This window comes from Nilaparvata lugens, chromosome 14 (genome assembly GCF_014356525.2).
Source record: "Nilaparvata lugens isolate BPH chromosome 14, ASM1435652v1, whole genome shotgun sequence".
Classification (NCBI taxonomy): Eukaryota; Metazoa; Arthropoda; class Insecta; order Hemiptera; family Delphacidae; genus Nilaparvata; species Nilaparvata lugens.
In genome coordinates, this window is record NC_052517.1 from 9,911,914 (window position 1) to 9,930,728 (window position 18,815).

Genomic DNA, 18,815 nt, shown 5'->3' on the forward strand with positions numbered 1-18,815 from the left:
TAGCAAAAGGCAAACGCAACTCAAAAAGGCGCGAAAATACTTCGACAAGGAAGGAGTGAGTTTCGAGAGAGAGAGCACGGCCGTGGACAATGGTGAAAGTTAGGCCTACATACTATTACAAAAGAAGGAGCTTGTAGGAGGGGGAGAGACTCAGACAATATACCGTACTAAAAAGTATAGCAATAGAAGACAACCAAGAATATGGCGGAACTGCCGAAAGATCTCGTTGTCCAGTGAGTGATTTATTCATTTATTGTAAAAATATCTGACTGCTAGTCGTTTTTTTCTAAAAGAAAAAAGGGATTTAATAATAAGCAGTTCGTGATGGAAAACAACATTGAAGAATTCAATAGAAGACATTTGCAGTTGAAAAGAGAACATACAGCGTAGGGATTACGGATTAGATTAGAGTTCTCTTTATTCATGCAGGCCTATGTTATGTTACAATATAATACACTGCTGGCTTATACACTAATTTAGATTGAATGGCAATATTTCTTATTATTGAACGAATTTTACAAGATATGAAGAATTAATTAATGAGAATAGAGATTGAATGCAATTTTTGAATAACGATAATTGACCGAACGCAGTGAGTTCTATGTTATAACTCGGATTTTCTTTCGTCTGTCTGTATGTAATGCATTTACGGCCAAACAAACGCGTTGATAGAATTCTATGAGATTTGGCAAGAATATTCCTTTCTTACTGCGCGTCGATGTATATACCAACTTACACCTTTGTCTCGATATGGTGTAACTAAAAACTATTTGCACTCAACTTCAAGCCACGAAATAAAATTGTAATTAAGAAAGAAATGTTATTGTTGTGATCATGCTCTGATCTGATCGAATAATAAACACCGATTCTGGTAGAAGTAAGTAAGTATTCCTGAGAAATAAGCGATTCTACTACTGAAAAACTTTCTGTACCGGAATTCTAATATCAAACCTCCATACCTACAATCTGATAATTTCATATTATAATAAGAAAACTATTTTCTTGAGCTTCGTGAAGCCAGTGATAGTTAAGCCAGTTACACACATCGATTTTTGGACGTTTGATTTTTTGCTGTCCTTATGAAATCTACCAGATTAAACGAGACTTGAAACTCTTGAATACATTATCTGTTTGCCAAGTTATGCAACTGTCGGAAAAGTATAATTATAAAATAATATCCTCCCCATAATTACGCGACCGGAATAAGATTGATACGATATCAGAGAAAGTGCAAAATGCTAAAACTAAAGAAGACTTGTAAAATGCTGTGAGACCTCAAAATTAATCTATATGGTTCAAATTAGAAAAGAGATAAAAAAACTAAATTGCCATTCATCCCCATTTATAAGGATTCTCAACTCCGGCTACGAAATGATCTTGGCAATATAATTTCGCTTGTATTTATGCTAAAACTAAGCACCTGAATGAAGTGAGTGAGGCGTGAGCTATTTTCTTTCTCCTTCATGTTGTGTAATGAAAAATCATGTTGTATTGTCTCTTGTGTGATAATTATATTTTACAAGCTCATTCCAAGCCTTGAAGAACCACAGATTAATCTAGAATCACTATGATTCTCAAAAATGTAGTAATACCAATGATTGAATTGACTCCTGTACAGGGGAGTATCGTTGGCATAACATTTGCTGTTCTCACAACTTTACTTGAATTGGTTCCTGAGTTTCTTTCATAGAATTCAATTCGATATCTCTAATCCATTCCAATACTAGACCATGAAAACCAATTTTCGAATCATAGTCTCAATCAGAACCTTTGGATATCGATCTTCTAGTAGTTAACAGAACCAAAATGCAAAGAGTATAAAAAACCCACCAGTCTCTGGTGGTAGGGCTGTGGTTGGGTGCAAAGTAAATTCTGTTATTATTGTAAATGGAAATAAATACGAAATATCTCCACTTTCGAGGTGAATTTCATTTCAAAGACTGGAGAGATATCGTCTATTTTTCTTTCAGTCTCCAATTTATCATAAGAGACAATACAGTAAGTTAATATTCTTTGACATTCAATATTTCGATTTCCGTTAATTGAATCAAGCGACTACAATGTAATTGAAGGTATTTAAGTGCTCTCTGATTAATATATAGATCTACTGGGTAGATTAATTGACTCAGTATGTAATAATTAATAACTTGATTGTTGAATTCTGGAAATTACTACTTATCACAATTTCCGAAAAACTACTTTATGGGTTGTGATGAAACTTATTATTTCTTATACATAGAACATTAAAAATGAAAAACAACAGCTTTCTAAGATCCTAGATGTTGACCAATAATGCAGCTTGTGGATATAATAACTTTAACTTCAAGAAGCTTTCAGGACTGTTTTCAGAGACAAATATTGTTGAAGCGTTTGAGTTATATAAACTGTGATGAGCTTCTAGCAAATAATGTGATACAAATAGATACTTTTTTCTCCTCTCAATACTCTCAATATTATTATGATAGTTTTTGTGATATGTTGATACACAAAATTAACGATGCATTTACTCCGCATGTGCTGGAAGTTTAGGTGTAATTGATTAATACAGTACCGTATCAATAATGAAATCAAATATTGGGCTTATCGAGAAGTAATGACAATCGTTCAAGTATTTAGTCTGAATCGTATCTGAAAATGACTCTTCAACATCAGTAGCAAGTTCTATTTGCACAAAAGAGGAAAATCTATACAGGTTTATTTCAACATGAAATTCAATAGTGTGTCGTCCAATAAAGTATGTAATGAAAACATTTGTGGTATGTTGGGTGTGCTTTGTAGATGTGAGATTCTCTAAAATTATAATTAGTAGATAACCCGTGTTCCGCAATGGCAGTCTAATTAAAAACTGGACCTACTGAAATATTCAAGAATTCAAAATAGGCCTAAAACCATCCTCGGTAAATTAAGAATAAATATGCAAAATATTTCAAGTCAATCAGCTCAGTAGTTCTGGTGTGATGATACGTCATTCGTGAATTTCCTGTCACCTACGTCTATCTATTAGCCAATATTATTTCCTTAATTAGGCTATAATTTATTATAGATAACTCTAAAACATCAACACAGACAAATTATTATCGTGATTCACATGATACGGAAGATAATTGAATGAAGATCTAGAACTTACATGTAGGCCTACATTATTTTGCTGTAAACTTACTATAATCTTGATACATAGGTACTATACATTACGATAGGAAGAGAGTTATGAGAGTTTCAGCAGCAAATCTTCCAAAAACTAGTGTCACAACCTCTTTCATCTACAAAAAGTGTTACAAAACTGTAGTGTGTTCTGTAAAATGTTATTGCCTTTCTATTATATTTGCGACACGTTTCCTACAATCAAACTTCTATATTATGCATTTATAATATTTCAAACGTTAATTCATTCTTCAGAAGTTCATATTTCTTAACATTTATTATGTTTCTATAAGAGAAACTATGGAATATTATAGAAACTTATAGAAGATTAGAAAAATCTATGCAATACAGGTATGACTCATCCAATTCAGGTATTAACGGTTGATATAAGTGAACAGTTCACTCACAACTCAGATTACGAAGTGACAGTGAACTCTATACTAAATAGGCTATGTATCGTTCATGTACTATAGCCTACTTCAAATTATGGAACAGTACTGCGATGTACTCGAAACGAAGAAGCAGTATTGGGCTACAGTTTAGAATTTAGTTTTCAGTAGGCTACCTGCCAGCAAAGACAAGAAGATTCTCAGCCAAAAATCCAGTTATATAGTGGTGTGTCTCACTCTTTTGAATTCTGATCTATTGATGCGAATTGGAATCATTGTCTACTTTTCAACTTTTTCTATCCAGAAAGGTTTAGAAGGTCCCTGCTTTGTAAATACTGCAGCTATAGTTGAATAGCTTTAGTTATACATACTAGGGATAGTGGGCAGTTGGATGAGTACTTATATATACAGGACAAAACATCTTCTCTCGCTTTCTCTATCACTTCTCTCTCTCTCCTCCCCTCTTGCTTATTCACCCGCTTTCTCTCCCGCTTACTCACTCACTCAATCTCTCACTCACTTACTCTCTCTCTCTCACACACACTCTCACTCTCTCTCTCTTTCTGTCTCTTTTAATTATTTTTTTTAATTAATTTTTTATACTTTGTAAAATTTGTTCAATAATTAGCATTACCGTAAATTTATGTATAAGCCAGTAAATATTGTAACATACATAAATAAATAACTCTAATCTAATCCATCTCTCTCTTTCACTCTCTCTCTCTCTCTCTTTCTCTCTCTGACAACTATTTGCTGAAACACGGCCGATTTATGTAGTTACATCTCAATATTATATTATCGTTATTCAAATTGCATTAAATCTTCATTCTCATTCATTTATTTTTCATACCTTGTCAAATTTGTTGAATAATTATCAATACTGTCATTTTAATGTAAATAAGTGTATAAGCCAGTGTATATTGTAACATACCTAAGTAAAGAACTAGATTCATTCTAATATAATTAATCTCTCTTTGTCAGTTTGTCAGCCTTGATCAACAAGGAGAATTCAAACCAAAGTCTAGACTTGTTTGACCCTTGCAATAAAAGCTGAATACCCAACAAGCCATATTCGAGCTCGACTCCAACAAGTATGTCATCCTTGAACAAGAAGGGTTTGCTGATTTCGATTCAAGTAGAAAAATTCAATGGGATTTTGATTAGACTTGAGCGATATTTACATTATCATTCAATATTGTGACAAAGTTATATTGATATTATGTAAATAAAGAGAGAGAGCAAATTTTTCTGTCCGATTACAAGATTTGGCAGAAATAGCTGAAAACTGGAAAATGGGCCGAAAATACATGGTTTTTGGGCCACTCTGTATCTAGCACAATGGAATTTTGCATGAAGAAATTGGTTCTGGACTTCTCTTATGTAATCAAATAATATTTTAGAAAATCAGAACTACAATATAAATTTATTGCATGCACCAATGTATATAGTGACTGGACTAGCAATCTATTGACTGGCAACTTGTTAGTGAGTAACAAGCCAGGTTACAATGACAGTCTTTGTTCAACATACGTGTCACTATCCTTTTCTATCATTCAACAAAGCCGATATTGCTATCCTTTCTACCTCTGCAACGTTACCAGACTTCAAAACATGGGTCCTAAGTGTTCGGTGTTGCAATGCACATAGACGTCGGTCTGTCATCTAACATCTGCTAACATCTGCCAATGTTTGAATTTCTCCTTTGTCTGTCTACAAGTGTCTGCCTGCTGGGTGCATTGTTTTGTATTTTCAAGGAGTCAAGAAGGAGTTTTGTATTTTAATTATCTACATTCTTAGGCCCCACCTCAATGACGAGGTTATGTGGGTCTTAGTAGCATATTAAACAACAAATAATGTTACAAGTTGAAGATTTTTTGGAATGAGTGATTGATAAAAGAGTCGAAGGATTTGGAAAGAATACCGTAATGGTTTTGATGGAAGAGTTTTTAGAATAGATGATCAACTTACTTCAATGGTTCCTCTGCATGGAGATCTTTTGTATTCAGAACTTTATCATAAAATCGTCCCAATTGAAACATGCGACTTGCTCCAGAATCCAATATCATTGTATGGAAATCTTGCTGATGGATATCTCCTGAGTAATGAACACCTTGGATTCGACGCTCTGCCAATTTTAGATCTCTAAATGCCAGAAGCCTCACACTATCCAATGACCAGATGTGATCATTAGTTCGCTCTGTGAGAATTCTGCCAACACAAATTGCAAATATTCAATGGATTCCCAAGACCTACCAATCATGACAAATATAATTATTCTTTCTTTCTCAGTCTTGTTTTGGCTGAGCAAGCCAGGTCACTTGATTATTATATTGCTTTTGTTTTATTCATTTTCAAAAACTCTTGTTGCTTTGGATTACCTAAATTTAGTACATTCTCAATTCCAATTGCATCTATCTTGCAGACCAACAGTTAAAAACCAATGTATAATAGTATCATCAGAAGTTGGCTATAGTGTGGTCCACGTTAAAATGATAGAACATGATCATTATTGATAGTGCTATCCTTGTCTATCATTTTACAAAGCGGATAGCACTATCCTTTTCTTCCTCTACAATGTCATCAAATTGTTTCTCAACAAAGTCAGTTGGTGTTGAATAGTGATTAATTTTTCCAACTCTCGATTTCCAGTTTAATTCGAAATTGAAGACATTTTAAATAGTTCATTATTGATTATGGTGAATTTGGACATTGATAGTTGATATTTTGAACCTAAGAATATAACACTGCAATGTACTGTACATCAAATCTGACCATTGATTCACTCTGTTTTTATACATTCCGTTCTCTTTATAGCATTTATGTAGACCATATTTACACCTGAATCATTCATAACCATCCATAATATCAGTTGTGAAGGCACTTGTAATAAACAGTTGTGAAATTACAGAAGCATTTGAAGTCATTGATATAAATTTGAAACTGTAACTATGTAAGAATGTGTGTTCAATAGCAATCTGAAATCTACATATCGATGTGATCGGTCTGTTTGTACCCTAGAATAAATTTAATGTCACATACTGTGGAAGGGGAAACTAATTTCTTCTCTTCATGTTCAATGTAAAAACCGATTTGGCCAACTGTTTACAGTGGAATAGATTGTAAATGTTACATTTCATAGATGTTATAACAAATACCTCCCTTCTGCAGAGCAGATTGATTCACAATCTTGTGAGGAACATGAGTTGATATGATGTCTATGGAAATGGAAATTATGCCTATGGATAAGAATGAACAAATTTTGTTTTGTCTAATTTCTTCAAATAGCCTCACTTGATATTCAAGAGGGATTCCATCGAAAATCCTCACTTAATGTAAGAGATCTCTTTGGATAACCCTGCTTTCAATGGGTGATTCCTTCAAATAACCTCATTCCAAGTAGAATTATATAAAATCATAGTGAGGTCCACATTATAATGGCAGTTGAGAAAGATAGGAGAACAACGTTTTGTCAATACCTTCTTGACATTAGCTGATACAGGTTTATACATGTAATATTAATTATCCATTCTCATTCAAAATAATCAATTATATTTGAGTAAGCAGAAAATTATATTTTTGAATAATTTCATAATCAAGATGATATATTTTGTTGATAATTGATTATCAATTCTACATTGAATTTTTCAATTCTACAATTCTACATTCCAACAATGTAGAATTAACAATTCTACATTGTTGCCTGATCAAGCCGATCAGGCAACAGAGCAAAGTGATAGAGAGATATTGCCATCAGGTTTGTTGAATGATAGCAATACCATTACAAATCAAACGTTGCCATTATGACATGGATCTCACTATAGTATGATAGTAAAGACAAGATTATTAATTCCTCACTTTACTGGTGCTTCAATATTGTGTCTGAGAAATGTGTCAGCCTCTGGTAGAGTTTCCAGTAGATACTTGATGGTGCCAACTGTAAAGAAGAATGATGATGATAGTAGGCTAAACATGAGAAGTCTGGCACAAATTTGACCTTGAACTTCCCATCATGTTTGGTAGAAATTTAATGGGGAAGATATTTTGAGTATTCTTTCCAGAGAATGGACATTGATATGACCGAAGCTCCTCCAGTTTATTCAGATGCATGGCAATATTATCCATAATTATTCCAAATTGCTTTTTTCACATCATATACAGTGAAATAATTATTCTCTAAGTCTATATTATGTGAATCCATTCATGATTCAGCTGTTCTGTGAGCTATTGTAAGTGTAGAAGCCAGTATAGTCCAAGTGCAAATGTCATTCTGTGGTCACTTTTGAGTAACAGTGGTGGAAGATGTCTCAATTTCTTTGTTAGGTCTGGCATAATAAGAATCGTGGAGATGATGAGTAGAAATCACAAGCTAACACCTCAAAAACAAGATGGTCACCAAAATTTTCAGGGTTCTGCTATATCACTTGTATTTCAATAACCATTCAAAATATGCAACAATTCTTTCAGACGAAAATATTTTGAAAATCTTCTTCTACAATTTTTGTTCCATAAAGTTTCCTTCTAAAATGGATATTTTTTTAGTTATAACCTTCAAAACACCCCAAAAAAAAACTTTTTTTTCCAAATTTGATTGAATTTCATTCCACTATAACTTTCTTGTCCAAGAGATACAGATAAATTTTAAATCTACAAAATTCAGAGCAATTTCTCAACTTTAGAACAATATATCTTTATGCTCCATATGTCCAAAAATGAGTTCTCCAGCTCCCTCCAAAGAAAACCCTGCATGATCTCTGGTGCATTTTCCCATATGCATGAGGTAAAGAGCTAGAACCATAAAATACATTTCTCTATGACTACTTCAAGATAGAGACTTGCGAATGGTATCAATCTCCTCATTACAACAGGATGAATAAGAATATTGATGATGGAAATGACGAAAATATCCTACATCATTGAAAAATACAAGATGGCGGTCATTATCGACAGACATTTCTATATTGCTTGTTATTCAGTTAATGTGATATATATTGGATTGGTATTACCACCAAAGTGTTCAGAATCAACAAAACAATGATATTCGAGAGAATCATCTAGATTTGACCACTCTTTCCATTATTTATTCAACTTCAAAAACTTGAAACATACATTTGTCGGGGACAATATTTCACTTTCCATCCTGTATTCGCAGTTAACAAACTCAAGTATTATTGGTACAGTGTTGGAGAATATTTCCAAAGCTTTCAAATTACATCTGATTGGAAGCTGTAAGTCCATATTTCACGGCTGGAGTGTCATTGGAAAAAGTACTGTTCTCAGTGGAAAACACACTTTTTCCACCAAATGTCAGACCCAACAATTAGAATACCATGTAACTCATGACTCCTTGGAGGTACAGACTTGAGAATTGTATCAATCTCTTTATAATGATGTGTTGGAAAAGATTATCCATGATGGGAATCTCAAAAACTTTAGTCATCATGAAAAAATCAAGATGGATGCAAAAATATATTGATTTTCAAAAAATCATCTGTAATTCTAATATTGTCAAGGATATCGGATCAACTCAGCCTTCTGGAAGCTCCAAAATCATCATACTACAATATCTGAAAGATCTATTCAATTCCACCAACTTTTGGTGGAACCAAAATTATATTCACCAACTATGGTGAATATAACTTCAAACTTTTTAAATTGGACTTTTTAGGGATGAAATTCAATTCTTCACCCTATAAAAATATTCAGAGTGATCAAACACCAATATTATTGGCACAGTCTTGTTGAATATTATGAAAACTTTGAAATGTCATCTAGTTGAAGGCTGCAAGTCCACCTTCTACTGCTAGAGCATTAATGGGAGAAGAGGAAAAACAACTGTTTGCAGTGGAAAACACTCTCCTTTCACAATATGACAAACCTGAACAATTAACAATGAACAATGGTTTTCCTTGTAACTCATGAGCCCTTGAAGGTACAGACCTGAAACTGGTATTAATCTCTTCATAAAGATGTGTGGAGATGAATTTTCCATGATGGCAATCTCAAAAATAGTTGTCATCATAGAAAAATCCAGGATGGCTGCAAAAAATCTGATTTCAAGAGTTTGGAGTTATTTTCACCATAGTAAAAGTTGGTGGATTTGGATGAATCTTTTGAATGATGTAGTATGATTATTTTGGAGCTTCCAGATGCTTGAGTTCATCCGATATCCTCAACAATATTAGAATTACAGACAATTTATTGAAAATCGATATATTTTTGCCACCATCTTGTTATGTTGATTCCAATCCCACCTTTTTTTAATCACTTTTCCGAGGAGTGGAAGTGGAGTTGAGTTAGAAGCTGGTGAATTATGATGAGGGGGGTAAAGTGTTGTATGTGGTTGTGAGGGTGGTCAAGGTCAAATTTGTGTTAGACCTTTCATAATTAACCTACTGGTGATGATGATACCATAATCTTCAAATTCCAACCTCAAACATACTGCTTCCTTCTAAACCACAAGATTATTAGAAATCAAAATTTCACAATATCCCATTTTGCACTTTAGAACAAGCATTTTCTGTCTTCTTGTGATTTGACTGCAATCGAACACTTCCTTTCATGAACAGTTCAACTCTAGCCTTAATTAATAGGTTGATGTTCGATACTAAATGGGTATAAGGGTTTTTCAACATTATAAGGACTCTTCTCATTTCCCCAATAAACTTGTACAGTTATATTCTTATGAAAGTGTAAAAGATTGTATAAAAAAATGTTTTTTCTCTCAAAGATTGTACACTCCAAAAAGTTTATATCTCGAAAACCATTGAAGATCTTACAAAACTCCACTGGACATAACTAGAGGAAAATTTGCCAAGCTTTGTTTTTGAATGATTAATATTGTTGGTAGGGAGCATTTCTCTCAAAAGATAAACTTACAAGCATGATATGGGAGAATGCAACTTTCAACCAACCTCGTGCCTTCATCACAAAGGATGAGGACATTTGATATGTTCACCCTATAGCTAGTTCAAACGAAGCTGCAGTGTAAAAGATGGTGTTCCAGACTCCCTTCAAATCTATCTGTCCATTGTGGATTGGGTTCTGTGTGGTTTATTTCAAATCATCCTCATCTCATCGCTCAAGTCTTCATCATCAATTCCATGACTCTATATGCTATCTTATTCTTACATTTAAAGTTTCAATAATGCTATCCCATCCTCACATTCACAAATTTAAATAATTCTATCCCATTCTTACATTAACATATCCAATAATCTTATCTTATGTCCACATTCATATATTCTGTGTGAATTGGACTGCATTAAAACATTGAGACTTACATATTCTAACAACATTGTATTCATATTGCCCATCTTTGCTCTTTTCTTCCAAAAGAAATTTTTCATCACTCATCAGTAGAACTTCTTCTCCATTGGGCAGAAATAATGTTCCAACAGAAACTTGAGTCTTATGATAGACTCGAATTTTTGTATCTTTTATTATCATTTTATTCTGCACAATTAGAAATTTCAAGTCCTGCAAGCAACAATGAAGATCATATCATATTCAGAACAGAAACGACAATCATAATACAAGAAATGGAACCTTTTCATCAGGAATATGGCTCGGAAGGCAACATACAGATGACACTTCATCCACCTAGCACCAGAACTCTACAATTTACTTCCTGCACACATCAAGATAATAGAAAACTAAAAATTTTATAGTGCCATTAAAAACTGGATTATAACAACTTAGAGACATTATTAGAGAAAAAAAACATGATTTTAAACAATATGCACTTCCATTTACCCAATCCATTGCCACCCTCATTAAAAGTTAATTACAACCACATCTGCCCTTGTACATGGGTTTTCCATAGTAGACTACTTGAGTTTCCAGAAAATCCCTTAACATTAGTACTGAATCTTATATACCGTACTGTATTTTCGTTGAATATGAATGAGCCAAATGGGACTTGATACAGATATTTTAATCCTGTTTATAATGAAATTCAGTTCAAACTGTCACTGTACAAACGGCTCTTAGTCCTGAGATACTTCTGAACTAGCTAGGTTTTTTAATTAAATTTAGGAATAATATTGGGGCATCAAGCGTTATTTATTTCTTTATTGATGAACAGAACACAATTCTTCAAAATGATTGCAGAAGGACGAACAGGCAAAGCCCAAAACTGTTTCTTCTCAGAATTTTGATTTATACACTATAAATGGTTCAAAAAGAAGGTTTTGTTCCATACACATGAATTCATCCAGGTCTAATTTTGAGTCCAAATATTTGAAAACAAAAAAGTTCTAATTCAGATTGTTCACAAACCGAATTGAATAACAAAATAACACTTGCCTATCACTTGAAATCGTAAAATAATTATCAACTTTGGATATTATGCAATACCATGTCATGTCAACAAATCAGATTATTTTGATCAAGTCTATTAAAATTCCCAGATTTCTCGCGACACATGGTAAGTTGATTGATTACACAGCTGATCTTCCACTCAGGCACACACATCTTGTTATCAACAGATGACAAATTTATAATCTGTTTTTCAAAGGATGGATAATTATTATCATCTTATGTCCCTCAGCAAGTTTTCTAAAGGATGAGACCTTGTGCGATTGAAATTTTATATCATAAACCTACTATGTTCAAAATTTTGTGAAAATTGTTAGAGCTGTATTTGAGATCCATTGAACATAAATAACCATAAATAAATATGAATAACCAAATATATAAAAATGTATTCAGATATACAGAAATTGCTCACTCAATAAAATAGGATATCGAATGTGAAGCATATAGGGCACCTATTTGAATCATATGTTCGGTAGGAAGCAATATTGAGAGTGAAATGACTTTTGAAATCATTTCAACAGCTGAAGCACCCTGTAAGGAATTCCAACTTCTACCATCAAAAATCTGGTGTGGCGCACTCACACAACTTTCCTTGCCATTATGAAAATTGATCATATGACGCTAGTGTTCCCGCTCATCTCAAGTCTACTATTCACAGATTTGAGCCAGCTGGTGACAGGGCAATAACGCTGGATACACACGAGGTCTGCTATCTCTTCATAGTGAATCATTTAATAGAATCAACAGTTGTCAACAGTTTGCAATTGGATAATTACAATTTCGCGAATTTCGAGCTTATTTCCAATTTTAGGTGAAAATGTTACTGAACATCAATTATTGTAGAGATTTTTAAGCTCAATCTTTTCTACTTGAAATTTTTTGTTCAATTTTCATCTGAAGTCTGATAATTGGGAGTCTAAAATCAAACTTTGCATAGATGGGGCGGTGCTTCTGAAATTTTTACGGATATGAGACTTGTGGAAGTTGATAGAGCTCATCAATGACTTTTTTAGGTATGAATGTAATCAAAATCGTTCGAGCCGTTTTCGAGAAAATCGCGAAAAACCCTGTTTTTGACAACATTTCCGCCATTTTAGCCGCCATCTTGAATTGCATTTGATCGAAATTGTTCGTGTCGGATACTTATAGTGTAAGGACCTTAAGTTCCAAATTTCAAGTCATTCCGTCAATTGGGGGATGAGATATCGTGTACACAGACGCACATAGACTCATACACACACACACACACACACACACACACACACACATACAGACAAATACTCAAAAACCACTTTTTTGGACTCAGGGGACCTTGAAACGTATAGAAATCTAGAAATTGGGGTACCTTAATTTTTTTCGGAAAGCAATACTTTCCTTACCTATGGTAAAAGGGCAAGGAAAGTAAAAAAAACGAATATTTATCAATTTATAATATTAAAAATTTATACTTGATGCACAGTATTCCCTATCATAACTCATTATGTGACCACTTTACTATCTCCGGTATTTATCAGCCAATCAATTTTTCTATTCACATTCCTATTGGAACTGTCTATCAGAGTAAATTCGCTCCTGTTTTATCATGTTGGCAAGATATCTGTGTGGAAACGTGAAAACAGCTAATGGCTGATTTGGCCATTTGGGATGGTGCATCAACAATGGTAATCATTGTAACATGTTTAAATTTGGGTAGATGAAAAGCCCTAACAGAAATAATAATAGGTCTAAAAATAAAGTAATTGGCTAATATCGCCAAGCAGATAATAATCAAGATAAGATAGCATCAGCTTGTTCTGGCTAAATGGTACAAGAACTTAAAAAGGATTTGAAGGAAGTTTATTACTCATAAATAGATTATTCATAAAATATTTGAAGATTGAGGTTAGGTAGATGTATTCACAGATCGGTGACCTAGAGATCGATCAAACCGAAGAACGTAGAATCTGACCAAAACCCCTTGGCAGAGCTTTATTGCATTCGGATGGTGTGCAATGTGAAAAAACACCCGTCCACGTGGCTAATTATTAGTTAGCATGGAATTAATATTAATATATATAATATTAACTAGCATGCAAAGAGCATAAATAAAAACCAAATAAAAATAATTTAATGTATTCAGGAAATAAGAGTTACCAGGCGCATGAATACCTAATAAAATTTGCATGCACCAATAGTAAAACAGCAGTTAATGGGCGGCAACTGTAGGCCGATTCAAAAATATTTATATATATTTATATATTTGTAGTAGATTTTGTGTAAAAATTGGTGTAATCTATATTATCAATATGGCTCGAATGCAAAGAAATTATTAATCATATAATCTAAGCAATATTTTGGCATTCTTTGTAAGATCTATTTGAATTTAATGGCGGAGGATTGAGATATTTAAATTTTATGCTAATTTGAAAGTCGGAAAGAGGATCTGTAAAACTTGAGAAGGAAGAACCAACACTCGCCAGCCAGATGCCACCATAAGAGGACCCCAAATATTTTAGAGCGAAGTACCTTATTAATAATTTTGTAAAATTTAAAGTTAAAGTAAATTATTAAATTTCTTAAAAGACTTCGTGATGCTATTGTGAAGCAGAAGTCATTTTTCATTTTTATTAAATTTATAACCCCCTGGAGGAGACGATTCCGGCTACCATATTCCCGGACCACATGGAGTTGGATCGACATCGGCGGCTTACAAGAAGATTTTCGACACGTGAGTGATTTAAATTTGAATTTAGTGATGGGCGCCCTAGTGCTTCGAAATAATCTGATGATCAAAGCTAGCTCGCCGAAAGGGTTATTATAAATTAAGAAATTAATAAGAGTAATACTTGCGCAAGTAAAAATTAGTATTAAAGGTATTTAATTGAAAGAAAAATATATAGATCAATATTTTAGAAATTTCTATTTAATCAAAGAAGTACGAAATCTAGGCTATCAAACGTATGCATACAATATTTAATTTTTTGCAATACAATTTGCGATAATTTATCATAGTTCTAATTCACTAGATGAATGGCTCTACCTATTCCGTCAGGTGCCGAATCTTGCACCCTGAGATGAAAATATATATTCGATACAAATAAATCTACTAAATACTAGAGATTTTAATATATAGATATATTTGGATTATTAGTGGCTAATTTATCCAGCTGATCTTAGAGCACATATTTATGATTGAATTATCCAAGCCGACAAGTATTAGCAAGTACATGTCACAGCTACATGCCAAAGAATGCATATGATTTCAAGATAAAGGCACATGGTAATGATTCGTGCCATAAATCTAGAATATAAAGTTAGCCTGTGATATTTTTATTGATTTCAAATATTGTTCTATTTTTTATATTATAATTTTTTACCGCTCTATATATATTTTTTGTCTCGATTGAGCTTTGCATTATTTGTGTAATATATGTATAACTTTTTCATGGTGTGCAATTTATTTTATATTCCTCATCTCTATAGTATAAGTATCATTTATATATATATATTTATTATTATTGAATTACAAGAGTTATTGGAGAAGCCCATATCTAGGCCTATCAAGATTTTTTAAGACTGAATACTATTAGAAAACCACGCCCTAAATATATTAAATCTCATGCTTTACCGACTGATGCCAAGCAGGAGGCTAATCGTTATTTTAATATAAAGAATAACGTGACATAAAGATATGGCGCCCAACGTGGGGCTGATGATGAGAGCCAAGCTCATTGAATAATTACTTGAAATTAGGTCAATAACTATAGTGAAAATTATAGATAACTTATACGAGTTGTGAGGAAAACTGGCGAAGGAATATTTGTATTACTTTTTGGGGAAACAAGAGCTTTAAATAGAGAGAAATTATATGTTTTAAAGAAAATTTTATATTATTAGTACTGTGAAAAAATTACATGTTTATAGAGAGAGATTATATTTTATAAGCCTAAACTGCTATTACTTTCTAGTCAAAAATATATTAGGTGTTTAAGCCGGTTGGAAAATAAGTCGCAGCCTGTAAACTAGCCAAAAATAAATCAACAAAACATTGAGGGCGCTAGAGCATTGTAAAAAACTTAAGTATAAATACCTGGTTGTAAGAGTATCCAAACACTTTACACATCACTGTTCACTGTAAGTCCCGGTTGTGTCTCTTTTTTAAGCATTTTCGCTTATCATTTTTTATCACTGTTTAATTAGCATTTATCCCATTTGACATAATGAATCACACTCCCGCAAACTCTGAAGTTTCATATATGTACGGCGGTTGCACAGATCCCACTTTGTCGACTCCGAGCACATCAAACCCCACCACGGTAGATGCCAATACGCCACGAGAAAGGGAACCAGGAAGCGTCGGGTCGATAGTCTTCGATCCACCAGGTCTGCAACCTCTATCCTCCACTCGAATCGACGCCGCTGACACACCATTGAATCAACGGATAGTAGAGATCAACTTTGAAGGGGGCGAAGAGCAGTCTGCAGAACCCGCATCGCCGGAGGCCGAGTCACACCTGGGCAAACAAAGTATGTTTTCAATCACAGAATTAGATCCGCTTCAAAAGGTACTAATGGAACAAACGAGTAGCACTTTCAACATTATGTTACAAAAAACAATGGATAGTATGATGCAGGAGATTAAAAAGGAGATTGCTACAGTAAAAGAGGAAAATAAACAGACAGTGGAACAGGGTATGAAAGAGACCACAGGCGCTATAAAATCAGTAGAACAACGGTTGGATAATATTGAAACTAAAGTAGAGAGTCATAGGGAAGAGTTAAAAGCAATGATAACCCTACAAAAAGAAAGTCAGGATAAAGTTACGGCAAGATTATCGGAAAGGTTAGATACGGTTACATGTGAACTCAATGAAAGGATAGACAACTTAAATACACAAATCACTACACCTATTCAGGATATAACAAATAACATTAAGGCCGATTGCCACCAAGAAATCCACAAACAAATTACCGTTGCCAATCAAAACTTAACAACTACAGTTGACAAAAATATTAGCAATATTAAAGAAATACAAAACAAACAGATTAATATGTCCACAAAAATGAACCAACTGCAAGGTAGCATCAATCAAAACACTGAAACCTGTAAAGCTTTAAATGGAACTCTACTAATTCAGAAATCCACTCTGACTCAACTAAATCAAGAAATAAACGCAAATAAAATTACACATAATAGTCAATGGCAGATCACACAGGAAAAAATAATAGCATTGGAAAATCATATTCAACAACAACCTCAAGGAATTCAAACAGACAACCTCAACGTACATAGTATATTACAAGGACTAGGAAAATTTGATAACACTGATCGCCATTTGCAACCTCAACCATTCATTGATCAGATAAAATTAGTACAAACTCTTGCACCTACCTCTTGGAATTTTTGGCGTCTCCGTTTGACTAATTTATTGATTGGCGAACCCCTGATGTTTTTTCGGAGTAGAGCCCATGAATTTACATCATTGGATGAGTTTGTCGCTGTCTTCCTGGAACAGTATTGGAGCAGAAGTAAACAGTTGGACGTGCTAGCGGACATCATATCATGCGATTTCAACCCTAACTTAGACGGTGCATGTACCACTTTCGTCACTGCCATACAGTTTAAAAATTCTCAACTGAGCGAGCCCATTAATGAATCGGCATTAGCAAGCATTATTTTAAAGAAGCTACCGTATCAAGTTAGAATGGCACTCGCCACACAACCCATTACTGATTGTAAGCAGCTGATTAATCATTTATATGGCATACAGTCTGCAATGGCAATATCAACCCACCGCTCAGACCAGAGATACGCATCAAATCAGCATAATTCAAAATTTAATCCGCATAACAGCCAAAATTATGAACCGGTATCATATGATCGCTACCGATCTGCTCCCCCAATTTGAACGCCGCTATGAGCACAGGAAAAATGGTAATTGGAATAATGAAAAATTTCAAAATCGTACAACCAACCACTATGCCCAGCAGAGCAATCGTAGGAATCACTATGATGGCCGTGATCGATTAAAACTCACATAATAATAATACACAAAACAGTTACAACAGAAATTATAAACCACCACCTCAACAAGTAAGTACAAACTATACACTAGCACATGCAATAGGTTTAAATCAACAAAAAACATGGAACCCAGCACCCAACGACCCGCCACCAGATATACAGAAAACTACATCTAAACAATTATGTCTACATGATAACCCCGATACAACCCACACAAGCTCAGAAAAAATAGATAGAGAAAATAAAGATACTACAGCCTCATATGCCACCTTTGTGAACGGTTTACCGAAAATATTAGAAAAACAGAAGTCAATACAAGACAGCCTACCATCAAAAACCGCCGCCAACAATGCAATTAAAACCAGCCGCAAGCAACAACCAATTTTAAGTATCCTGTTTCCCGTCGAAGACCCATCACCGCAGGAAGAGCAGCCCGCACATCAAGAGACCGTCACCATGTATCTGCACACCACACCCGCGCATCATTTGACCCCACAGCAGACCAAGGACCCGGACCAAGAGGACGACAACAGGGAGGACGGACTAGCGGACACAAGAGGCATGCATCATAAGGCCCGGAGGCGAAAGAAAAGGAGGAGCCGCGCGCGCGCATACCGGCCGCATGCACGCTTCAAGAGGCAAAGACGAACACCGGACCGACACCGAGGAGGACAGGAGCGGACCAACGACATGCATCCGCGGCACATACGTTTCAAAGGCTACAATCAGCGATGTGACCGGAATAATGGACGTAATAAATGGGATAAAAACGGAGCTACTAAAAGGACTACTACGGATTCATGCATGGGCAACAACGAAATGGACTACTTATGGAGATATATGAAGAATAAACAGTGTCTAAGAGTGAGAGAAATAAGGAATTATACTAATAAAAGGGAAGTACCTGGCTATATGATTAAAGATTATACTATTGAAAAGATGATAAATGTTTGGATATGGTGTTT

General features: G+C 34.3%; 1 protein-coding gene across 1 annotated transcript in view; it reads right to left on the reverse strand.

The window, feature by feature from the left end:
* Positions 1-18,815, reverse strand: part of LOC111046354 — a 120,501-nt gene that overhangs the window by 34,917 nt on the left and 66,769 nt on the right. The window contains exons 15-17 of the mRNA XM_039440729.1: positions 10,811-11,006; positions 7,386-7,464; positions 5,499-5,738 (exon numbers count right to left, since the gene is read on the reverse strand). Coding sequence (XP_039296663.1) covers positions 5,499-5,738; positions 7,386-7,464; positions 10,811-11,006 — 515 coding nt within the window. The remainder of the gene's footprint in view (positions 1-5,498; positions 5,739-7,385; positions 7,465-10,810; positions 11,007-18,815) is intronic.